Consider the following 27,052-nt stretch of genomic DNA (forward strand, 5'->3'; position numbering starts at 1 on the left):
TATATATATATATATATACACACACAAACACACACACATATATATATATATAAACATATATTATACTATATTGTATAAATATTCCACTTGCTTTAAGCATAAACCCCACTAAATCAGTTAGATATACGTTTCAAAACAAGAAATAACAATTTGCTTATGGGATATAAAAAATAACCTTAATTCAAAATATATGTTTTTGTTTATCTATATGTGTTTACATATTTTTCCTGAAAATGAAAATGAAAAAAAAAAAGTGAAATACTGAATATGAAAATTATTACAAATTTGTTATGTGTTTTTTTTTTTTTTTGCTGTATAGTAACTTGAACTGTAGTTACTATGGTTTTCATGGTGACAGCCACATTTTAATCTGCTGTCAGACTCCATCTGTCTCCTCAGATTTAATCTGGTTAACACTTGGAAGACTGCAGTTAATCTCAAGCCACACAAACCGAAGTGGAGAAGCGTATATGAGTGTTTGATGTGGTCTCCAGCATGCCTGTGTTCTACACACCGATCCCTCAGAACCTGAGAGTGGGTCTGGCTAACGTCAGTGGCTCAGTGTTTATAAATAACAGAACGCGAGACAGCGGACACTTCAGGGACCCTTATCAGGATCATGAAGGTGAGACGTCTGTCAAACACAAAGAAACAACTCTACAGCCTGCCTTGATTATACAGGTTACACATCAGTTAGACTGTTGGTCTTTGTCACACTGTACGAGTGGATATCATGCGATATAAAAGAAGAATTCACCTTTACTGGCATATTTACAGGCACTTTCTGAGAACATGAAAAAAAAAGATTGCTTAAACTTTAGGAAACATTGATCAACCTAGGAGGTCTAAATGTAAATATTTTATATATATACAATCCCATATATACTTTATATTAAACAACCTGTATACCCTTATAATTTAAAATAAAATAAACTTTGGTTAAAGTGATTTATAACAGTTGCTATCTCAATAGCAGTGTTCAACCTACTTAAAAAGAGAGTTATGTAATTTACCCCAAAAAACTATTTAAAAGGTCATTATATTTAGATTAAAGATGATTATTAAACACCTTGTTAAGTGCTCTTTCTTACTATGCTGTGCTGTTGTCTAGTGTGTGCTGAGGTCTCGTCTCATCTCCCGCTGCAGATGCTGCTCTACTTCAACATCTTCTTCTTCCCCTTCTGGTGGATCTCTGAGGTGCAAATGCTGCATTTAAAGGTGCATTCAATTACAATAATAAAGATATCATCAATAAACAAATACTTACTTCATAGGGGTCATATTAGGTTAGATCCTTGATTTTTCTAAATAAAACTGCACAATACATTATGAAAACATATTCTCATATTTCAAGGAATTGTTAATGGTTTTAGTTATAACTAATAAATGCAAAATGCAGAAGTTCAAACTTTATTATAACTTTTAAAACTATAACTTCAGCAACATTATAAGTGGACCTTAGGGAAATAATAAAATGACAAACCCAACTGTTTAAAACTTTTTTTAATACCTATAACATGCAGAAGGCTGAAGAGGTCCAGATAAATTATGTGTTAACGACAAATGAGTTTTGAAATAACCGAAAACACTTTCAACCAGTTTTAGGGAGCGTTTTAGTGACTTTGCTGTAAGTGATTATTAAAATGAATGCATGAACATCACATCCATAATAGCTGGAGCTGGCAGGCCATTAGCAGCAATGCAAGATAAAGTGTGTTCAAACATTAGAGCGGCTCCTGTATCCATGGTGATGGTCTGCCTTTGTGAACTGCACACTGAAGTTCAAGCGCTACTTATTGTACCTTTAATAGCTCAACTAAATCACACCAATTCAACAAGATACTGCTGTGATTATCATTTCATAAAGGATCTTCACTCTCCCCTGCTCACCTACTTGTAATAATATTTGGATAAGCAGTATTTTTTGAGGTCAGGTAGGGTGTTGGATATTTTAAGGACATATTTCATCTTACCTCTGTTTCTTTCTGCATTTCCATAGTTCTGTTATCTGCCAGTGTATTACCAGTGTCTGCTGGTGATGGGGATGGTTCTGATCAGCATATTCGAGGTGTTGCGGGTGTATCTCGGTTATGTTGGGAATCTCAAAGAGAAGGTAAAGAACAAGAAATGTTAGAATCATTCATCTGAACAATGTTCATAGACTAATATGTACGTAGCCTGTATGTACAGAAGAGGAATAAAATGATCAGAAAATCATGAGATTAAATTTTACTCACACTTCACTACTGGTAAATATTTAAAAAAAAAACATTTATAAACTTTTTTTTTATATATATACATGCATACATGTGTATTTATATACACATATTAAAGATATATAGCACACACACACATTATGTAAATACAAACATTTATTTGAAATGTCATCGTCACGGTGCACACAACGGGGAGGAGCAAGGAACACGAAGACGAGGAATAAACTCAAAATAACAGTCTTTAATGACTCCGGGCAAGGCAAGGCAAGGCTGACACAGACAGGAACACTGGGGAGTAACGAGTAGACCAGCCGAAATCAAACTAAATGGACAGGACTATAAATACATAGGATAATCATACATAATTAGACAAACACAGCTGGACAAGAATTAACTAATAATCACACTAGACAAGGACAGGAAACAAACCAAATATGGACACAAGAGGCGGGAACACATGACACATACGACAGAGGACTAACAGTCATGAAGCAAGATTAAAAAAAATAATAACAATTATTAAATTGCTATTCATTTTTTTTATTATTATATTCACTATCAACATTATCAACATTACAATTATGACAGTACAATTGTCTTTATAAAGATATCTAAAATATCTAAATAGTATCTAAAAATGAAACAAACAAACAAACACACACACACACACACACACTAATCACACTAATTTCCATCCATCCATCTTCTTCCGCTTATCCGGGGCCGGGTCGCGGGGGCAGCAGTCTAAGCAGGGATGCCCAGACTTCTCTCTCCCTAGACACTTCCTCCAGCTCTTCCGGGGGGACACCGAGGCGTTCCCAGGCCAGCCGGGAGACATAGTCTCTCCAGCGTGTCCTAGGTCTTCCCCGGGGTCTCCTCCCAGTGGGACGCGCCCGGAACACCTTCCCGGGAAGGCGTCCAGGAGGCATCCGGAACAGATGCCCGAGCCACCTCAGCTGACCCCTCTCAATGTGAAGGAGCAGCGGCTCTACTCTGAGCTCCTCCCGAGTGACCGAGCTTCTCACCCTATCTCTAAGGGATCGCCCAGCCACCCTGCGGAGAAAGCTCATTTCAGCCGCCTGTATCCGGGATCTTGTCCTTTCGGTCATGACCCAAAGCTCATGACCATAGGTGAGAGTAGGAACGTAGATTGACCGGTAAATCGAGAGCTTCGCCTTGCGGCTCAGCTCTTTCTTCACCACGACAGGCCGGTACATCGACCGCATTACTGCAGAAGATGCACCGATCCGTCTGTCAATCTCCCGTTCCATCCTTCCCTCACTCGTGAACAAAACCCCAAGATACTTAAACTCCTCCACTTGAGGCAGGAACTCTCCACCAACCTGAAGTGGGCAAACCACCCTTTTCCGACTGAGGACCATGGCCTCGGATTTGGAGGTGCTGATTCTCATCCCAGCCGCTTCACACTCGGCTGCAAACCGTCCCAGTGCCTGCTGAAGGTCCTGGCTTGATGAAGCCAACACGACAACGTCATCTGCAAAAAGCAGGGACGAAATCGTGTGGTCACCAAACCTGACACCCTCCGGCCCCTGGCTGCGCCTAGAAATTCTGTCCATAAAACTTATGAACAGAACCGGCGACAAAGGGCAGCCCTGCCGGAGTCCAACATGCACCGGGAACAAGTCTGACTTACTGCCGGCAATGCGAACCAAGCTCCTGCTTCGGTCATACAGGGACCGGACAGCCCTTAGTAAAGGACCCCGGACCCCATACTCCCGGAGCACCCTCCACAGGCCGCCGCGAGGGACACAGTCGAATGCCTTCTCCAAATCCACAAAACACATGTGGACTGGTTGGGCAAACTCCCATGAACCCTCCAGCACCCTGTAGAGGGTATAGAGCTGGTCCAGTGTTCCACGGCCCGGACGAAAACCACACTGTTCCTCCTGAATCCGAGGTTCTACTATCGGCCGTATTCTCCTCTCCAGTACCCTGGCATAGACTTTCCCAGGGAGGCTGAGAAGTGTGATCCCCCTGTAGTTGGAACACACCCTCCGGTCCCCCTTCTTAAAAAGAGGGACCACCACCCCGGTCTGCCACCCCAGAGGCACTGTCCCCGACCGCCACGCGATGCTGCAGAGGCGTGTCAGCCAAGACAGCCCCACAACATCCAGAGACTTGAGGTACTCAGGGCGGATCTCATCCACCCCCGGTGCCCTGCCACCGAGGAGTTTCTTGACTACCTCGGTGACTTCAGCTTGGGTGATGGACGAGTCCACCCCTGAGCCCTCAGCCTCTGCTTCCTCAATGGAAGACGTGACGGCGGGATTGAGGAGATCCTCAAAGTATTCCTTCCACCGTCCAACGATATCCCCAGTCGAGGTCAGCAGCTCCCCACCTCTACTGTAAACAGCGTTGGTATGGCACTGCTTCCCTCTCCTGAGGCGCCGGACGGTTTGCCAGAATCTCTTCGAGGCCAGCCGATAGTCCTTCTCCATGGCCTCACCGAACTCCTCCCAGGCCCGAGTTTTTGCCCCCACAACCACCCGGGCTGCAGTTCGCTTGGCCTGTCGGTACCCGTCAGCTGCCTCAGGAGTCCCACAAGCCAGCCAGGCCCGATAGGACTCCTTCTTCAGCTTGACGGCATCCCTTACTTCCGGTGTCCACCACCTGGTTCGGGGATTGCCGCCTCGACAGGCACCGGAGACCTTACGACCACAGCTCCGAGCGGCCGCTTCGACAATGGAGGTGGAGAACATGGTCCACTCGGACTCAATATCTCCAGCCTCCCTCGGGATCCGGTCGAAGCTCTGCCGGAGGTGGGAGTTGAAGATCTCTCTGACAGGAGACTCGGCCAAACGTTCCCAGCAGACCCTCACAGTACGCTTGGGTCTGCCAAGTCTGTCCAGCTTCCTCCCCCGCCATCGGATCCAACTCACCACCAGGTGGTGATCAGTTGACAGCTCCGCCCCTCTCTTTACCCGAGTGTCCAAGACATACGGCCGCAGGTCAGATGAAACGACCACAAAGTCGATCATCGACCTACGGCCTAGGGTGTCCTGGTGCCACGTGCACTGGTGGACACCCTTATGCTTGAACATGGTGTTCATTATGGACAAACTGTAACTAGCACAGAAGTCCAATAACTGAACACCACTCGGGTTCTACACTAATTTTACTAATTTTACTACATAAAATGTGTGACCAGAGCATTCAAACTCTAAAATACTGTGTATACTGTAATTTTATGAATTCTGTAAATAACAAAAAAATAACAAAAAAATAAATGAATAAAAAGCAGTCCACAGCTGATGAAACTAATCTAAAAAAATAAAATAAAATAAAAATAAAAAAACAAACAAACATGAAAGTAGTGACCACAGCTGATAAAACAAATTATATTGGAATAAAATATAACATAAATAACCATGAAAAATTACCAGAGCTGATAAAACAAATTAAATAAAAATGAAATATAAATAAATGAATGATTAAATAAATAACTGTAGTGACCAAAGCTGATAAAACAAACGATTAAATAGAAAATTATATTAATAAATAAATAAAGCATGAAAATAGTGACCACCGCTGATAAAACAATTAAATACAAATGAACTAACCACCTAAATAAATAATTGTAGTTACTGATAAAATTAAGTAAATAAAAAATGGAATATAAGCAAATAACTAACTAACTATAAAAGTAGTGACCATAATTCAGATGTTTCAGTTACTTATTTATTTGTATATATTCCATTTTTTACTTCATTTGTTTTATCATGAATGAATGAACGAATTAACAAATGAATGAATGAATGAACATTAGTAGCAATCTAAAAGAAATGTTAATGTTTATTATATAATGAATCCTTAATTCTACTTTTCTTCATTCTGTTCTTTAGGTTCCAGAGTTGGCTGGATTTTGGCTGATCTCGTTCCTCTTCCAGCTGCCTATCCTCCTCTTCTTCATCACTGACGAAGACACCATCATTCTTCCTCTGGAGCGGGCCGTTCACTCTCTCTATCTGGCCTTCCTGCTAGGCGAGCTGCTGGCCTCGTTTCTGGCCCTGCGCGTCATGACTCGCAAACTCGCCCAGCAGTTTCACATGAGGCAGTTTGGCCCCATCCCGTGTCTCCATACAGCAGAAGCGCTGCCCATGTTTGGACTGCCGTACGGGAGCAGGAGTGTGCTGCCTGTGAGGGACATTCAGCCGCACTGACAGATGAGGCTCTGTGCTGGTTAAAGATCTAGTCTTCCTCCAGTGTGACCTTTAACAATAAGTGCACTTTTTGTAATACAGGTATGTTATGTGGTAAAAACACCAAAGTAAAACTAGTTTTGGGGCTAGTTTTCACACATGAAGTGTGTACTTTGTCTCTGTAACAACTATATGAGGTTTAAAGTTAAAACAGTCTTAAACAATTCAAAAAGTGCAATTATACAAATGCACTTTTTTTTCTAGTTGTGAACTGTTGTAAACTGAATCAACAACATAATGAAGGCTGATTTTAACTTGAAGATGTGAGGACCATGTTCCTAACTTTTCTAAAGTAGGCTGTTTAATAAAACGATCCCGTTGTAAAAACTACACTGAACAAAATTATAAGCGCAACACTTTTGTTTTTGCCCCCATTTTTCATGAGCTGAACTCAAAGATCTAAGACTTTTTTTATGTACACAAAAGGTCTATTTCTCTCAAATATTGTTCACAAATCTGTCTAAATCTGTGTTAGTAAGCACTTCTCCTTTGCTGAGATAATCCGTCCACCTCACAGGTGTGGCATATCAAGAAGCTGATTAGACAGCATGATTATTGCACAGGTTGTCTTAGGCTGTCCACAATAAAAGGCCACTATAAAATGTGTAGTTTTATCACACAGCACAATGCCACAGATGTCGTAAGTTTTGAGGGAGCATGCAATTGGCATGCTGACTGCAGGAATGTCCACCATTCACCGTGAATTGAATGTTCATTTCTCTACCATAAGCTGTCTCCAAAGGCATTTCAGAGAATTTGGCAGTACATCCAACCGGCCTCACAACCGCAGACACGTGTAACCACACCAGCCCAGGACCTCCAGATCCAGCATCTTCACCTCCAAGATCGTCTGAGACCAGCCACCCAGACAGCTGCTGCAACAATCGGTTTGCATAACCAAAGAATTTCTGCACAAACTGTCAGAAACCGTCTCAGGGAAGCTCATCTGCATGGTCGTCGTCCTCATTGAGTGGGGATTCATCTTCACGGATGAATCCCGGTTTTCACTGTACAGGGCAGCGTCGTGTGGGTGAGCGGTTTGCTGATGTCAACGTTGTGGATCGAGTGGCCCATGGTGTCGCTGGGGTTATGGCATGGGCAGGCGTATGTTATGGACAACGAACACAGATGCATTTTATTGATGGCATTTTGAATGCACAGAGATATTGTGACGAGATCCATTATTGTGCCATTCATCCACGACCATCACCTCATGTTACATTTACATTTACATTTATTCATTTAGCTGACGCTTTTATCCAAAGCGACTTACAATTGCTATATATGTCAGAGGTCACACGCCTCTGGAGCAACTAGGGGTTAAGTGTCTTGCTCAGGGACACATTGGTGTCTCACAGTGGATTCGAACCTGGGTCTCTCACACCAAAGGCATGCGTCTTATCCACTGCGCCATCACCACGCCATCACCATGTTGCAGCATGATAATGCATGGCCCATGTTGCAAGGATCTGCACACAATTCCTGGAAGCTGAAAACATCCCAGTTCTTGCATGGCCAGCATACTCACCGGACATGTCACCCATTGAGCATGTTTGGGATGCTCTGGATCAGCATATATAACAGCGTGTTCCAGTTCCTGCCAATATCCAGCAACTTCACACAGCCATTGAAGAGGACCACCTGATCAACTCTATGCGAAGGAGATGTGTTGCACTGCGTGAGGAAAATGGTGGTCACACCAGATACTGACTGGTTTTCTGACCCCCCGGACCCCCCCAATACAGTAAAACTGCACATTTTAGAGTGACCTTTTATTGTGGCCAGCCTAAGGCACACCTGTGCAATAATCATGCTGTCTACTTAGCATCTTGATATGCCACACCTGTGAGGTGGAAGGATTATATCGGCAAAGGAGAAGTGTTCATTAACACAGATTTAGACAGATTTGTGAACAATATTTGAGCGAAATAGGCCTTTTGAGTACATAGAAAAAGTCATGAAAGCTCATGAAAAATGTGGGCAAAAACAAAGTGTTGCGCTTATAATTTTGTTCAGTGTATTTACAATACACTGAAAATCTACCATTTTCAATATGAAACAATGAATATTGTTTTTGTAGTTACAACTTAACATACTTTTTATACAGATATGGCCTTTCAAAAATAAACCCTCACTGATAAATTCACTGGAATAAATTATACTGGAATAAACACTCTAAAAAAAATGGTGCTATATAGCACTAAAAGTGGTTCTTGGCTCATAATCATAGGGGAACCACTTCTGGTGCTATATAGCACCATATCTTTAAAGGTGGTGTACAGCACCTTTGTCAAATGGTGCTATGTAGAACCATAAGAGATGCCATATTGCATTGTATTTCTTCAACAAAAATGGTGCTAAATAGCAGTGCTATATAGCCCCTCAGTCATGCCAAAGAACCGCTGAAGAACCATACAGGAGCTTAACAGGTTCTGTATATGGTAGCGGTGCTATATAGCCCCTCAGTCATGCCAAAGAACCACTGAAGAACCGCTGAAGCACCACTGAAGCACCAAGATTTGGTGCTAAACAGCAACAAAAGTGGTACCCCTATGATTACGAGCGAAAGAACCACTTTAGTGCTTTTTTATATCATTAGGAATGGTGCTACAATTACAAATGATAAAGCAGACAAGCAAAAAATATGCACTACAAACGTTTACTACAATGAGATTTTATTTCTTTTGAAAGAAGTTAATTTTATTCAGCAAGGATGAATTAAAATTGATCAAAGGTGAAAGTAAATACATTTACAATCTTACATAAGATTTATATTTCAAGTATGCTTTTGGACTATCTATTTGTTACAGAATACAGAAAAATGCTTCACGGTTTCCACAAAAACATTAAGCAGCTCAACTGTTTTCAACACTGATAATAATAAAAATAGTAATTTTTTTTCTTGAGCAGCAAATCAGCATATTAGAATCATTTCTGAAGGATCATGTGACACTGAACACTGGAGTAATGATGGTATTTTTTTTACTAAAAATTCTAATAGAAATAAGCCATTTTAAATCTTAATAATATTTTACAATATTACTGTATTTACAGTATTTTCAACAACAAAAAATTACAGGCTTGATAAGTAAAAGACGTCTTCCTTTCAAAAACATTAACAATATTCAACCCAAACTGAATATAAATAAAATTATTACACACACACTAATATACAGTGCCATAATGAGGGGGAAAAAATATGTACCACTGTATATATCACTGATCTATAATACAGAATTTATATTTAGTATAGTAGTTATTCGTATAGATCAGTGATACACTGTATAAAATATGTATAATGATGCAGACACTATAAGAAACATATGTGATATATAATGTAGACACATGGTGGCGCTGTGAGACTGTTTCCCTCCTCAGTCCACACTGCTGCAGAACACAGAATCATAGAATGACTCATCAGCCTAAACTCCCATGAGAACACAGACATCAGACTTACTCTTACACTAGTTTCTGAGACATGCAGACCTGCGTGTGTTTCAATGAACAGATTTGTAAAAATGAAGTACAATGTAATAACAGTAAATCCAATTTACTGACTGAATGCAAATTCAGCTAACATATGTGAAGCATGTATATAATGCATTATTCATAGAATGTAATGCATTACATGTTCGCAAAACTTGCAGTCAGGCATAATACATTTTAATTTTACCAACAGCCAAATTATTACATTTTTAAAGAGCATAATGCATTATAAAAGTTTTATACAATACATATTGTTTCAAAGCAGTTTTACAGTAATAAGCAGAAACTATCAGTTAATGTTGAAAATTTCATATGAGAATGAACTGACACATAAAACCATCTGATTTAATGCACCACAGTTTTTAAAGCTATAACCATAAATGTGTACAACTGTGAACACATGACTGATTATAATGCATGATGCATACATAGGCTCATGTACACATTACCCAAATTCATTATTACAGATCATTAGCCAAATTATGTGCTTATTTTAACAATTTCTGCCAGGTGGGAGATTCAACACACACACACACATGTTTCACTCTCTGGAGATCTGAAGGGCTTTTCATGAGCAAGAAGATAAAAGTAACTTTTGCACCATATTGACTTGTGTCTTACATTTGAGCAGTAATTTGGCAGTTCCTGGAGAGACAGAGAGAGACTCTGTCAGTGTACAGAATACACATCTAATTATTACTATAACAGATGGGAGACCTGTCAGCATATGCTGGAACAACTTTATAATGCTAACGAAAACACTGCCGAGATTAGACGCTTGCCTCTGATTTCGTTTCTAATGATTTCTGTCAACACTTCTGTTTATTCACCGTAATGGATGATATTTCAGATTGTTTCTTACAGACCTTTTTTCCATAAATATCTCTCTTTCCTGCATTCAGAGCCAGAGACAGTGTGGTTGGCTGTTGCTCCAGGTGTTGTGTTGTTTTTCATTTGCATTAAACAGAGTCTGGATCTGCGACACAGTCAATTAAGAAGATAGAGTCTAGCAGTCGGGCTTACCGTAGTTTTTGAGAACTGCTCTCACAGCATAAATTTATTTTTCTCCATCCTTGTTTACATTTAAAAATGCTGCAGTGCTTCAAATGTGGAGAGGTTTCTGTATTATTAATTAAATTAAGTGGGTTTTATTCTGCAGAGGTGCAAGAGTTCTCTTATAGTCGCAAATGAATGTTTTTCCTTTTGAGCTCACCAGTTTGGGTGTGAAACATCATTGTGTGTATGTAGTTTGTTACACAAAAATACATACAATAGATAAATATTACCAATTACTGAAATACTTGTGAACTTATTCAAACATCAGACAAATGTTAAAAATAAAGGTTCTTTATTGGCATAAATGGTTCTATGAAGAACCTTGAACAACCATGGAACCTTTCAAATGCAGAAAAGTTTCACTGAAAGGTTCTTTTGGGAAGCAAAAATGGTTCTTCTAAGGCATCACTGCAAAAACACCCTTTTGAAACCTTTATTTTTAAGAGTGCAATACTTTCATTCAAGCAAGGATCCATTCAATTGATCAAAAGTGAAACATTAAATGTTGTTCCTTTTGAATTTTTGAATCCTGAAAAAAAAATCATGGTTTTCCCAAAAATATTAAGCAGCATGACTGTTTTCAACATTGATAATAATAGTAAATGTTTCCTGAGCAGCAAATCAGCATATTAAAATGATTTCTGAAGGATCATGTGACACTGAAGACTGGAGTAATGATGCTGAAAATTCAGCTTTGATCACAGGAATAAATTTCATTTTACAATATATTTAATAGAAAACACTTATTTGGAATAGTAAAAATATTTTACAATATTAACTGTATTTTTGCATTTAAAAATTCACTAAAAAATGCATTATTTTTAAAAAATCTTTCTGATCCCAGTTGTGTACCTGCCAAAACTAGTGACCTTCTTACAACAGAGACTATTGGATAAATATGTGGAATAGTTAAATACGTTTAAAACAATGAACTAATTAGGATATAAATGTCTTGAATCATATAGGCCTATGTTAACAAAACCACAAAGAATACAAGAAATCTCGTTTTGTTTCTCTTTTCTAATCTCTCTTATTTGGCCTAGTTTCTTCTCTTTCTCTCTCTCGCTCTCTCTCGTCTCAAATGGAATCATTTGTATAGCGCTCTTCTCAATACATATTGTTCCAAAGCCGCTTAACAAGCAATAGCGGCTCACAAACCCTGCCACATGCAAAAGAGTCAGGGAAAAACTCACTAAGATGTTGAATGTGATGAGGAAGAAACCTCTGGAGGAACCAACACTCTGCTGGAGAAAACCTCCTCCTCTGGCTGATACTTAAAATCTCATCTCTTCTGTTTTCTCTAATCTCTTCTTGTCTCCTCTCTACCACAGCAGAGGTCATTATAATCTATATACTGTACATATTACAGGGATGACTCTTAAAGGGATAGTTCACCAAAAAAATCTAGCATCACTTATTAAAAACTCATGACGTTCCAAACCTGTATGAGTTTCTTTCTTCTATGGAACACAAAAGAAGATACTTTGAAACAAGATTGGACCGCACTAACTTTCATTGTACAGAAGAAAAAAAAAACGTACATGAAAAAATTCTTCAAAATATTTTTTGTGTGTTCTACAGAAGAAAGAAAGTCATACAGATGTGTATAGGTAAACAATCAATAATAAATAAATAAAAAAAGTTCATTTTTGGGTGTACTCTGCCTTTAAAATCTGTGTCTATTTGTCCTTTGGGTTTTCTCAAATAGTTGTAGCTCTTCCCATTTAAAGACCATAATTCCTTCCATTTAGCAAACCATAATTTCAGGAATCAAATAATTTACTCCAAAATTAAAAAGAATTGGGGACAATAAGAACAAACAAAGAGGCAAAGTCTTGACTGTCTCACTGGAGCACTTACCATCAAAGAATAATAATAATAAAAAAATTAAAAAAAAACTCTCTTAAGCCCTCAGTAAATATTCCTGAGTTAAAAACAACACTGAGAAAACATTACCTAAGGATAGCGTTCTGTTTACAAGGAAATCTTTATGTAAGGGATCACCCATGACTAGGTGTGCATTAAACGATTGTAATGCACAATGTGGAAGCAAAGAATTTCAGTAAAGTGCATTAAACTCATTTAATTCACACCTAGCCATGGATTCACCCGCTTATAGCAAGCTTTGCCAGCACTGACAACTTAAAGCTATTAAGAATGTTTTCGGGGCAATATTTTACTTATGGTTGTTTTTACCTTCAACGGCTCTGTTACTGAACTGCCTGTGTATTGAACGGTTTTAATGGGCACCTTCTAGCCAATCAGAATTGAATATTCAGACAGACCATGTTAAATCACTGATCACAGCAGATGTTCAAACACTTTCTCTTGTCATACATGCAAGTATGAGAAGAAACCGGCTGAATGTATACAGTGGTATTTGTAAATGTGCCAAAGATCTCATCCACTGTCAAGATCCTCATCCAGGGGTATGTTCAAGCTCACACAAAGTTTTGCAGCGATTTGAGATACGTTTTCTCTTGTTTGGTGAGTGTGTCAAAAATGTCAGCCCAATCAGCAGCAACATGTATATAAACCATGCGGTTAAATATACATCTAAATATATTAAATATTAAAGAGACATCTCACACAATGGGTCCAAGTGAAGTCGTTTACAAATGTGTCTGCTGCAGCTGGGTATATGCAACAATTGAAGATATTAGAAGACATGTTCGTCTAGCATATTTTGCCGTATTAAACACGTATTTATACCGATTTCATCAAAAAGAACACAAAGAATGGCCTTCTCAGCTGCCATAGTTGCAACTCTTGCGTCATCAGAACAGGGTGTTCAATGCACCACCGTTTCCGTTTAATAAACGTTTCGCAGCATTTTGTCAGGGCTGAGCACAGGCCAGTTGTCACAAGCCATTAAAAGCCTATAATAGGCTATACAGCAAAATTTCAATTGTAAAACAACTATGAAACACAAAACAACTAATAAAACAGACAACAAAATTGCAATTAATCAATCGCAAAAAAATACATTGCATAAAACGCCATTTAAATCTTTCTTCTAATTTATGACTACAACACATTTTAAATGTATTATTCAATGTAATGTATGTATGTTGTGATTATTTAAAATTTACAAATAGATGTATTGTATTTTTAAGTAACTCTCCTAATTCCCCGCATAAAATAAATAAATAAAAAACGATGGTTATGAATTAGATACACCTTTTCTCATTGTATTCTGATGTAAAATACATGTCTGTTAAAACATGTCATGTAATACTCATGTAATACTCTGTCAGTTAAAGCAAAGCAAATTCTTCAACAGCATCACCAATCTACATCTAAATTGGTATGGCTTTAAGAAACTCTGATTCATTTTTCAGATGATTTATTACACCATTACATGATTATCAATATTCTAGACAATGTCCATTTGAACCAACCAACCTAACTCTTCATCTAGCCCTAAATAAGAGGATTTATATAAGAAATACAAGTCATTTGTAGACTGGTTTACCATTAAGATTGTAAACACTCTGGTTCTGTTTGTTTGACCATTTCAACTAGACCAATAAAGCAACATTTAGCTCTGCTTGGCTGACCAGTGGCATATTAGAGTGTTTAAAAAGCTGTTTGAAAACAATCATTACTTTTGCAGAAATCGCACACTCAACATTAAGCATCCTGCATAGTGGGATCAAAATCTCTTTAAATTATGATGTGGTCAAAATATCTTGCATTTACGACTGGAAAGTTACAACACTCATTAGCAAGCAGCTGTATTACCACAAAAGGGCCTTTGAGAGGTAATTTAACAATACATGCACAGACAGTTTCCATACTTTAAATATATATTCTGTGCAGTAGTGTGGTAATAATAGCAATGGCTTCACTTCCCGTGAGTCTTTTTGTATTGTGTAGCAAATCGCTTCTGAAGCATTTGAGGCTGGTAGATACACCGCCGCGAGAGGTACAGGTTCTGCTTCAGCCTGCAGGGAAAAGATAAAGACGAAAATCTCCTTTGCATTTTTAAGGAGATCCATCTCAGTTCCTTTGTTACGATGCAGGAAAACATGTCCCTTCGATCACAATCACAATATCCCACATTTAATCTAAAGATTAACAGTGACAGTGTGGCAGTGGATGCATTGGCTGTTGTCGAATGCAACACGGAATTCCCTTGATTTTATTTAGCTGTTCTTCAGGGAATGCTGTACATTTTCCCCATCCACGGCTGCATGACATGTGTAAACTAAAAACAATAATGGGAAAGTGATGGATGCCATTGTGTGGATGGCTTCATTACATGTTGAGATAGAATGTCCTTTGGGAACCACATTCGGTCTGTTCTGTGCATGATTGATAGGTTTTATTAACAGTTGTGGAAATATCATTTCTGAATCTGTTTCTAGAACTGCACTTCATAGGAAGAGTGAAACAGATAATACCATAATATTGGACAACTTTCATTATTATTTCATGAGGAATGTATTGTGCATTTTTTATATTAAAATATCAACTTGTAAAGTATATCATAAGTTGTGTTCGGGGAGGCATACTATACAATATGTAAAGAAAATGCTATTTGTTCTGTATGCACAGAATAGCCAGATGATACTACATTTAAAAAAATGTGCACAAACATTATAAACTCTGAAATAAACACTAATTTTCCATTTCTAGTGTGGCAAATAAACTAGTGGTTAATTAAACAACATGTATTTCTCATTATTGGATCTGAATGACAAAAATAAGACTTTTACACAAAATTAGATGCTAAACAAAAGTATTTATAAAACATGGAAAGCTTGATTTTGATTGGTTAATCATGGATTTCTGTTTTCAAATATTTTGTAATAAAACTAAATGGCATAATTAACTTAATACTTACCAAGCAATCACAAAAAAAAAAAATTAGTTGTGCATGTCTCATGTTTTACTTTGGTTCCCTTCTCGCATAGTTCAATTCAGTTGATTCGACAATCAATATTTCCACTCCAATGTCCAGTTATGTATGTATGCATTTGTTTGTTTGTCAAGATGTGGTTAAATAAGCAGAATAACGTATGGTCAACCACTAACCTATATTTGGAATACTTGATTTTGATTGGTTATGTATGCAATATTTTTGTACGATAACACCAAAACTGCATAATTTACAGAGCGATCAATTTTCTACATAGCTGTGCCAGTTCACTTTGCATCACTCATGTATCACTTTGCCTGCCTTCTCACACAATAAAATAGCTCAAAAAGTTCAATTCACTTGATTTGATAACCAACATTTCCATTCAAATGGCATTTATTTAGCTAGCAAGAATCAGCACTACACTTTTACAATGGAAAAGACAACTTCCTTTTCTTCTCTTTTATGCTATATTGATCAGCTAGCTGTAGATTTTTAATATTTCTAGAACGATAGTTGAATAAATATGTGGCATAGTGAGGTCACGTGACAACAATTACTGTTTGAAATGCTGTTGCATAGTATGCTGCTAGTATAGCATTCCTGAGTCAGAGCATCTGACAATGCAATGTGTGCTGTTTAACCAGTCATTGTTACTTGAATGTAATGCAGGACCGTGGCCCTCGAAAGCGAGCAGAGCTCATCTCTGGCATGAGAATTGAGTTTTATTTAGCTAGCTGCATCCACACAGCCTCTCTGCCCAGACACCAATTGAAAAAATCACATTTTCAATTTGTCTGGCCATTTGTGTCAGAGGCAATTCTGAAATAACGGAGCCCTACAGGTGGTAAAATCGGCTGTTCAGGACGTTGATGAATTTGGCTTAGCAGAGGTTTGTGTTTAATCTCAGGATTCTGTGACAGCCATGAGCGCTGGGCCTGTTATAGGAACTTGCAGCACGGTTAATGACTTTAGCCTCAGTGTTGACGAGCAGCTGAATAAAACACTACGTTTGACGTCCACTACAGGATGAGAAATGTTCCGGAGCGTTCAGGTGTCACTCACTAGAGCACTATACTGACAGACAGAGACAGAAGAGGCAATGCATGAATTATATACATAGCATATAGTGTGTGGCCCCAAAAAGTATAGCACTTTATATTTGAAATGTTATTGCATTAGATAACAAAATTTCAAATAAATAAATAAAATAATTTGGCATATTCCCTCAAAACAGACTTTCTGCAGTAAATGTGTCAATCTCAGAGCACTCAGAATTGAATGCAATATTATGGATAGAAAATCGTATTTTGACCAAAAGCAACAGTTTGGATCTTAAAAAAATATTTATGGTTGAGTTATTAACAAACAGCTTCATGAGACATTAATTGATGAACTGTAGTCATTTGGATTACTTGTGGATTATCGTGATGTTTTTATCAGCTGTTTGGTCTCTGATTCCGACGGCACCCATTCACTGCATAGAATCCATTGGTGAGCAAGTGATGTAGTGCTAAATTACTTTAAATTTTTTGGGGGTGAAATATTCATTTAAATTACTGATAGGAAATAAAGACAAAATTAAATAATATATATTTTTATATATATTCTTTTTATTTATTTTTTATTTTTTTTAATATAACATTACATTTTGTATTTAAATATTTAAAAAAGACAAATAAAAATGACAAAATTATATTAATTATATTATAAAAAATTATAACTGCAGAATAGTATACTTCACCACTATCATACTGGTGCTACTTTGATGTGTTTTGTATTACTACAAGAGAATTTGTTTCACAAAATTTGGCAAGAGTTTAATATTTATTAATTATAATATTTAAGTATAATAATTTAGTAAATAATTTATGTTAATAACTTTTTAAATGCTTAATCATAATAATAGTAAAATAACATTTCTTATTAATAAATTATATAAAATATAAAACATCAGTTAATTATGGACGCTTATCTGCCACAGAATAATAAAATAAAATAGGTAATTGCAATTTTATAACTATTTTTTTATCAACTTTTTATTTTCAGAAACTTTCCAAAAATGTGTTCAAAAGTTTCCACGAAGAAAAAAAATTAAAATAAATAAAATTTTAATATGGAATTCTGAATCCAGAATTGTGTGATATAAACTAACAATTCTGAAAGGTCTGATGAATTGTGACAATTGTGAGATGAAAAAACAAAAAACAACTGAGATAAAAACTTGTGTTTACCTTATTTATTATTCATTGGCAGAAATAAGCTACCATAGTTATTAGACATTTTATTTTTATCTTCATGAGATGAAAAAGGGTCAGGTATCTACCCATCAGGTACCATTTGTGCATTAGTTTTAAATATATTCATCCCTGTGGCTAAATTCATAGACATGTTATTTTATCATGAAGTATTTGCAGTTCCCCTTTTCAGGACGTCATGTTTTCCAGACTGTTTAATATTCCCTCTGACATATTTGGGTTCCTGAATATTTTTCACTCCCCAAATAAAATCTATTCATGTTTAATGTCTGCAAACATTTTTGAGAGAAAATAGGCCATGTTCTAGAAACAATTTGACTAAAGAGAGGTGAAGACATGTTATTATGCAGGCTGTTATTATTCCAAAACCAACCCATTTGCATGACACAAAATATGACATTAATGGTTTCTATGAGACACACACAGCCACAGGTAATTCATTATTCAGCCTAAATGCCATATAACAAATGTTAAACAATGCCTAAATTTAGTGCCGTTACATTTTGAGGCTACTTAAAAATTAGCAAAATTTTGCACATGCCTCGCAAGCAGGCTTTTGTTTCAATGTCCTATACCCTACCAAACAAATAGCACATAACACTTATCTCCACCAACACAGACACACTCTTAAAGACAAATGTACAAGATGAGCTGCACACAAATGAGCAGGGCTCTGCCCGGCAGTGAAGTTTTGTATTGTAAGTATGCATCATATCAGTGCGGTTTGTAGCTTGGATGCCCCAGACCCTACAAACAACCGGGTATAAGAAATCCAACCTCTTAGTTTTGAGGCATGTACAGATTTGCCTGTCAAGGTTTGACAGAGAAACACACACATTCGTATGAAAGGCAATAGCAACATTTGTGAGATGGTAAACAAACTGTTTAAGAAACCGCTGGGTTCTTGAGTCACTGACTTGTGGAAACAAGTTTACAGAAATCACCACAAACGAGACACTTCAGTTTTGTGTTCCAGTTAAGTTTATCATATTGATAATTATATTTAACGTGTCTGTGTGGTTGCTATGGCATTGCTTAGGTATTCTGAGTGGTTGTTTACTGGCCCGGGTCAAAAGAGCTCACCCACAAGTCTCTCTGATATTCGGGTCTGTACACACACACAAAAAAATTGGTTCTTCAGTGGTTCTTTAGGGTGGTTAAGGTGCATGATAGCGCCACTGCCATATAAAACCCTGTTAACTTTCTCTTAATGTCTTAGTTTAAGTTTAGTTGGGGAAAGGGTTAAAAACATTCAAATAAAGTGTATTTCCTGTGATATGGAAGTATTCCAGGGCTCCCACACGAGACCTTTTGACCTCATATGAGAGTGGAGTAACATATCTAAAATGGGGAGAATGGGGATCATCTTGGTTCTACACAGCACTGTTTCGACAAAGGTGCTGTTGGTACCTTTAAAGACATCTGTTATATAGCACTTAAAGTGGTTTCCCTATATGATTACAAGCCAATGAACCACTTTCAGTGCTATTTAGTACCATTTTTATTTAGAGTAGGTATGGCTCAGCAGAGGCATTTTCTGTGGAGGCAAGGGCTTATGCAAAGAAGGAAATCATCAAATATGACTTATTATGAGCTAAAAGTCGTCTGTATATCACATCTTTCAAAAGACTGTGACACTCAGCCCCTCATGCTCACAACAGGTTCACTTTCAGTCAAACTGGTGAAAACGCTCATTTAAAACTGAGGATTTAAGGACAAATGGTCTGAAATATATATCTATTTTTTAAATGCACAGATATGGTGTGACTTAATTTTCATAAATAGCCCAAAAAATACATATTTTCTTGTGTAATAAAATATTGAGCATGAATTTACAAATTAGTAAGTACTGTTCAAAGTTTGGGGTTGGTAAGATGTTTTTTTTCTACTCAATGTTGTATTAATTTAATAAAAACTACAATAAAAATAATATTGTGAAATATTTTTTTAAAAATAAAAAAATTATATTTGAATATATTTTAAAATGTATGAATTGCTGTTATGACCAAGCTGAATTATTCATCATTACTCCAGTCTTCAGAGTCACATGATCCCTCAGAAAACTTTCTAATATGTTGATTTGCAGCTCTACAAATATTTCTTATTAATATCAAAACAATTGTGCTGCTTAATATTTTTGTTAATATTTTATATTAATATTTTTTGTGTGGCACTTTTTTTTTCAGGATGCTGAGATGAATAAAAAGTTCAAAAATGTAACAATTATCTGAAATAGACATTTTTTGTAACATTATACATGTCTTTACTATTACTTTTGATCAGTTTAATGCACCATTGCTAAATAAAAGCATTTATTAAAAAAAAAAAAAATGTCTGTAGCACAAAGAAATACATAGTTTAATATGAGAAAATCAAAGTGTGAGAAATAGTATTAGTGATTCATGCTGCATCACCAGTAACTCAAATGCGCATTGGTGTCAACACATTACAGCGCATACATTGTGTTCCTTAGAGAAAAATACTTGTCATCCAATAGCTGTTTCCTGGAGCTAACCAAATGTTCAGTAATGAATAACCTGTCCAGAGATCGGCTCAAGCATTCTCCCGGTGGGCCGCTCCATCTCACATCGCATGTTTTTCATTCTGAAACATAAAGGCAGTGATGTAATGGAGGCCATAGTTGCCCTAATGCCACTGCGGCATCAGATGTAATTAAACCTTTCTAGTTCCCTACAGCACCTGTCTGCTCATGACCCGCGGGTCAGACGGAGTCTTATTCTGCACCCCTTCCAAGACACACTAAGGAGTTTGTTTTCCAAGTAGCTTTCTGTCCATGTGGGAGCATTCAAGGAACTGTGACAAAAGTTCAGAGGTCAGCTGTTCAGGGAAATAGAGTAGGAAATCACTGAAAGGTTACATTCCTAACGTCAAATGAGACTCTCCCTCTCGTTTTTCTCTAGCCCAGGCCTGTCCATCATGGCTAATTGTATTTTAATGGGAAAACAATTAATTGATCGTTTTCTATTTTGAATCACATTTGTATGACCTGTTGATTGCATGTTTGAGCAAAAAGTAATAGAACAGAGCACAAGTCATCATGAAACAGAATTTGCAACCCATTTTACTTTGATAATGTGATTTTATTTCTGAACAGGAACAGGATATTTAACAAGAAAAAAAAACAGTGCAAGACATAAAAGTTGCATGACTTGATATAGGATAATTAAAAAATTGCTAGGATAAAAAAAAAAATTGACAGGATAATTAAAAAAAAGTGGCTCCATGATGGAACCCATACCTAATTGCAAGGATAGCAATCTCCTTAGCATATCACAAAGTTTACAAGCACCATATTTTCACAAGAATTTCTGAAAATTAATCTTCATTTAACTTGATTTTAAATAAATAAATAGTGTATTTACATTAAAATTTTATTGAAAATAAATATTGAATGAAATTATTTTAGAATTAATTTTATTATTTGTTTCTTTTGATTTATATGCAAGTAGGAAAAATGAACTCAATTTTTGAACTCAATTTTTTTAAACTTTTTTTTTTTTTAACTTCATTAACGTCATAGCTGAAAGTAATATCACTAAGTAGAGCATGGCAATAGCAATGTCAAGGTCAGGAGTTTGATTCCCAGAGAAGACAATATGTTTACCTTGAAAACAATGTAAGTCAAATTGGGTTAAATTACCTGCAAAAAAAAGCATACATTTACTACTTTAAAAAGGAGAAATTATTTACAACAGTACTCTAAATAACTAAATTTGGTTAACATGAAACAACGACCTGTGCACATAAGTGACGTTATCCAAAAGCCAAGTCAACCTTTATCTCTAAAGCAGATTGTTTTAAAGCAGTTTCACAGTTATAAACAGGAAAACAACAGAATCGAGGATGTCAACTTCATGAAATATTATACAGACTCTGCTATCATTCAGCTCCAGTCAGTTCAGTGTTGATTCAAATAGCTGCAGTACTTATTACATTTTAAATAGGGTAACTTGTAACCTATTACATTATACAACCAACAGCCAAATTTAGTAATCTAGGGTAGGCCTTCTGTTTCTGAATTTTCAAAATGATGAAAGATTACAAAGACAAACTTACAATTTTGTATTAAGAAAGTACACAGATTCACTTCTGACTTCATGTTGACTTTAACTGTCAAGCCATTGTTTGCTACACGTTTCATATTTAACCTTGAGTAGCGATGACTACTGTCCCCTGTAGCAATATAACAGTCGGCGTCCCCCAAGCGTGTATATTTGAAACTGTAATCATCCGGACATGTTCTTCCCCACTCTCTGCAATATCTCAAATAAGTCACATCATGGATACGCTCAGCATACTTAATTACAGAACCCTGTTCCCGGCCCAGCAGAAGGCTCTCAAAAACTAATTGAGTCACGGTAAAAACTGGAGAGGTCCTGTATGAATAATTAATGAAGGCCAGAGCATGATTTCTCACCATACGGCTGCCTTATTATCAATGCAGATGTGAGGCACAGCCATTTATCCTGAAACTGAGAAAAGATGAGCTCCCGAAAAAGTGTGAACACCATCATGAGTCTCAGGATGGGTGTGCCTGTTAATATCCCAACCTGGAAGGCCCAAAAAACCTCACGCAAATGCTTTTACCTACTTAGGTTCAATTAAATTAGGTTAGGTTCAATTGACTTTTACCTATGTTCAAATGACTTGGGTTCCATTTCCTGTACCTTCGAAAATGTGTCTGAGTGCAATTTGTAAGGTTTTATTCTCAAGTTTACTCTTTCAGGAAAACGGCGGTCAAGAAAACCACCCAGATTCCCACAGCAACACACTGCAAACCGCTCAATATCTTAGTAACCTCAGTAAATGGATGTGACACTCATTGTTGGAGCTTCTGTTTACTATAGATAGAGAATATCATAAATCATCATCATCATCATCATCACCTTGTGTGGAATCCAGATGGTGGTACTGGCTTATTTCATTGTGTCCAGGTGAGGCTGGGGGCTTGGGGAGTAAAAATGTAATTTAGAGTATGAGAAATGAAATTGTTCAATGCTCCAGGGACATTTTGCAGCCAGTTGGACTTGATAGATTCTCCAGGAACACACATGCACAAATCCACTCACACACACACACACACATGCTTCAAAATAAAAGTTCAAAATAAAAATTCGGTAGCACTTCATTTTACAGTACGTCTATTTCCCTGGTACATACATGGTAAATATCTTGTACCTACAGGCAAATGAGTGGAAACACAAGGTACTTACCTGAAGTGTATGTACATGGTAACAAATAAGAAACACGGCTGTAATTAACAGTTGCACATGCATGGTAATTAGTTTGTACATACAGACAAGTGTGGGGAAGAACGGTCACTTACAGGTAGTGCCCGTACATGGTAACTAATTAGATACTTTACTGTACTTACTAATGTATATACATGGTAAATATGTAGTACTTACAGACAAGTGGGTACAAACAGGCAGGTCCTTACAGTATCCATATATAGTAACTAATAAGACACATTACTGTATATACTAATGATATGTACATGGTAAATGTGTAGCACCTACGGACAAATGTGCTATTATGTGGTAACAAACAAGTAAGTACCTTGTGTTACCACTCATTTGCCTGTAGGTACAAGATATTTACCATGTATGTACCAGGGAAGTACACGTACTGTAAAATAAAGTCCTACCAAAAATTCTGCCATTATTTTAGTCACTTCCAAACCTGTAAGCTCTTTTTTTTATGAAATGTGAAAGGGAAATTTCATACTCCTCTTTTCAGACATACATTCAGAGTTACCACGTCTGTCAAAAATAATAATGTATTTACTTAAATCCTTTATATTAATTGTGAAAACAATTAAATGTAATCAGTTAAAAAAGTCTAAACATGGTTCAAATATGGCGAGTTTTAAAACATGTCAGGAAATAATAGTTTAAAAAAATCTAATTTATTGATTGAGCTCATACTCGAGGTTGCAAAAACACCTGAATCGTAGGCCAATTTGGTGCAGCTTTTATTTCTATTTCCAAAATATTTTTACATAAAATGCATATAAATTTGAGGTGTCACTTGATACATGTTCTAAAAATGTGTCTTAGTAAGATTATATTTATCTGCTTAGTTTAATGATAAAAGCTATTTAGTTGTAATTTAGCTTCAGTCTAGTAAATGTTCACCTTGAAATATTACAAACAATATAAAAGTCTATATAAAGTCTGTATATATGATACAGTAGGCTTTATAGGGTTAAAATATGAGATTGGTTTACAAATACTTAATTGTATGTGTTGACAAATACATAAACCTTGTTATTGTATATTTAAAACATTTGGTTTATTAATACTATAGCATAAATCTCTTTTGTTTCATTTATGACTGACAAATATGTTAAAAGTGTCACTTTATATGCAATTAAAATCAATAAACCTTAAACAAGACTAAGTATTTTGACTGCACCATTTGTGCATTAAAATTCAAGTCCTCATACGACAGCTATGTGTTAGAAACAGACCCAAATTTGTTATCCACGGATAATCTTCCCCTCCAGTGAGCTGTCAACTTGAGAAGTGGATCACTGAGTCAATTAGAATTAAAGATCTGATTCTTTTCCACGAACAGTATGATCTGGTTCTCCAGTCCAACGCAATGATCCAGTCACAATGGATAAGGTGTTAACAGCTCGCTGGAGAGAATTATTATTGAATAAGTCTCTTACACTTCTGTCTGCTCCTCATTCAAAGACATGATAGATATGAACCAACATTAACGTGGCAGTTTTGTTTTAGATAGAACTTTAATTTTTCAATGAACTATTTTGGCACCTCCAAATCCGAGGCCATGGTCCTCAGTCGGAAAAGGGTGGTTTGCCCACTTCAGGTTGGTGGAGAGTTCCTGCCTCAAGTGGAGGAGTTTAAGTATCTTGGGGTTTTGTTCACGAGTGAGGGAAGGATGGAACGGGAGATTGACAGACGGATCGGTGCATCTTCTGCAGTAATGCGGTCGATGTACCGGTCTGTCGTGGTGAAGAAAGAGCTGAGCCGCAAGGCGAAGCTCTCGATTTACCGGTCAATCTACGTTCCTACTCTCACCTATGGTCATGAGCTTTGGGTCATGACCGAAAGGACAAGATCCCGGATACAGGCGGCTGAAATGAGCTTTCTCCGCAGGGTGGCTGGGCGATCCCTTAGAGATAGGGTGAGAAGCTCGGTCACTCAGGAGGAGCTCAGAGTAGAGCCGCTGCTCCTTCACATTGAGAGGGGTCAGCTGAGGTGGCTCGGGCATCCGTTCCGGATGCCTCCTGGACGCCTTCCCGGGAAGGTGTTCCGGGCGCGTCCCACTGGGAGGAGACCCCGGGGAAGACCTAGGACACGCTGGAGAGATTATGTCTCCCGGCTGGCCTGGGAACGCCTCGGTGTCCCCCCGGAAGAGCTGGAGGAAGTGTCTAGGGAGAGGGAAGTCTGGGCATCTCTGCTTAGACTGCTGCCCCCGCGACCCGGCCCCGGATAAGCGGAAGAAGATGGATGGATGGATGGATGGATGGATGAACTATTCCTTTAACATGGGGAACATTTCTCCTCCTTTGCATACACTTCCTCTGTAACCCAAACGAGAGAGAGAGCTAGTATAGGCTAAAGAAGACTTCATAATAGAACTACATCAAATATTAATCTTATCTCACCGTGTCCTTCACAAATGTTATCTACATTCAAATCAGATGAACTTTGTTGAAGACTGTTCGACTGCAAATGATCATTTCTTCATTGTTTTAGTGCATGCTTGTGATGAGGTGCTGATTGCTGCTTTTTTCGCAGTCAATATCACAAGGTGCCCTGTTTTATTCCTATAATTAAAAACCAGTGAAGTGGACTTGGCAAGGGGGAAAAGGTGGAGAATGGATACAATTCCAGAAGGAGTCAGGACCTCAGTTAATCGAACCGCCATTATAAAGCTCAAACTCAAATCCATCACTGATACGGTAGAAACATTTAACACAGGGTGACAGTGTGTTTATACAGCATGATCATTGGAACTAAGTGAGATTGCCAGTAGTGAGACTGCAACGACATAATGATATCATAAATGTTAACAATGCATTGTTATAATTCCATAGCTCAATTCATACATTTACTGAAATCTAATTATGAAGATGTCAGATACGAGCCTTTCAACTAACACCATTTATACCTGCAGTGAATTAACAAAGAGTTCAGTACTAATTAAAACACTGACAACCATAGTATTGTCTTTCTAATTCTCTGACTAAACGCTAGTGCCATTTATTAAGGGAACACTCTCATTTTTCTTCTTCTAAAGGCATGTATCATAAAAAAGTGGATTTCCTTAAAATGCTATCAACTATAATGAATTCCTTTTCTAACTATGACAATACCAATCAGTACTCATTTCTATAGATGCACCGAAATCAGTAATTATTTTCATATTATGACTAATATTAAAATTGAACTATTTTAAATAAAAAATAAAGCACTTCAAAAATGCTGCAAGTGAATTTAGGCATCACAATAGTATAATATACACTACAGTTCAAACATTTGGGGTCAGTCAGAATTTTTACTGTTTTAGAAAGTAGTCTCTTATGCTCACCAAGGCTGCATTTATTTGATAAAAATACAGTAAAAACAGTAATATTGTGAAATATTATTAGAATTTAAAATAACTGTTTTCTATTTGAACATATTTTAAAATATAATTTATTCCTGTGATGCAACGTTGCATTTTTAGCATCATTACTCCAGTCTTCAGTGTCACATGATCCTTCAGAAATCATTCTAATATCTTGCGCAGCTTAAAATGTTTTGTGCAAACATCATACTTTTTTTTCAGAAATAGCGGAATCGTTTGAAACATTGTATCTACATTTATTGTCACATTTGAGCTAATAAAATTACTAATTTCTTAGTCTTACTGAACCCAAATTGTTGAATGGTAGTGTACAGTATGAAAACATTT

General features: G+C 37.1%; 1 protein-coding gene across 1 annotated transcript; it reads left to right on the forward strand.

Moving 5' to 3' along the window:
• The first annotated feature begins 444 nt into the window (after window positions 1-444).
• Window positions 445-8,581, forward strand: LOC306871145 (transmembrane protein 17A). The gene is made up of 4 exons (XM_079418863.1): window positions 445-625; window positions 1,112-1,218; window positions 2,000-2,113; window positions 6,080-8,581. Exons 1-4 carry the CDS (start codon window positions 496-498, stop codon window positions 6,395-6,397), a joined length of 669 nt encoding a protein of 222 aa, XP_079274989.1. The 5' UTR covers window positions 445-495; the 3' UTR covers window positions 6,398-8,581.
• Window positions 8,582-27,052: the final 18,471 nt, after the last annotated feature.

Source organism: Barbus barbus, assembly GCF_936440315.1.
Source record: "Barbus barbus genome assembly, chromosome: 6".
NCBI lineage: Eukaryota > Metazoa > Chordata > Actinopteri > Cypriniformes > Cyprinidae > Barbus > Barbus barbus.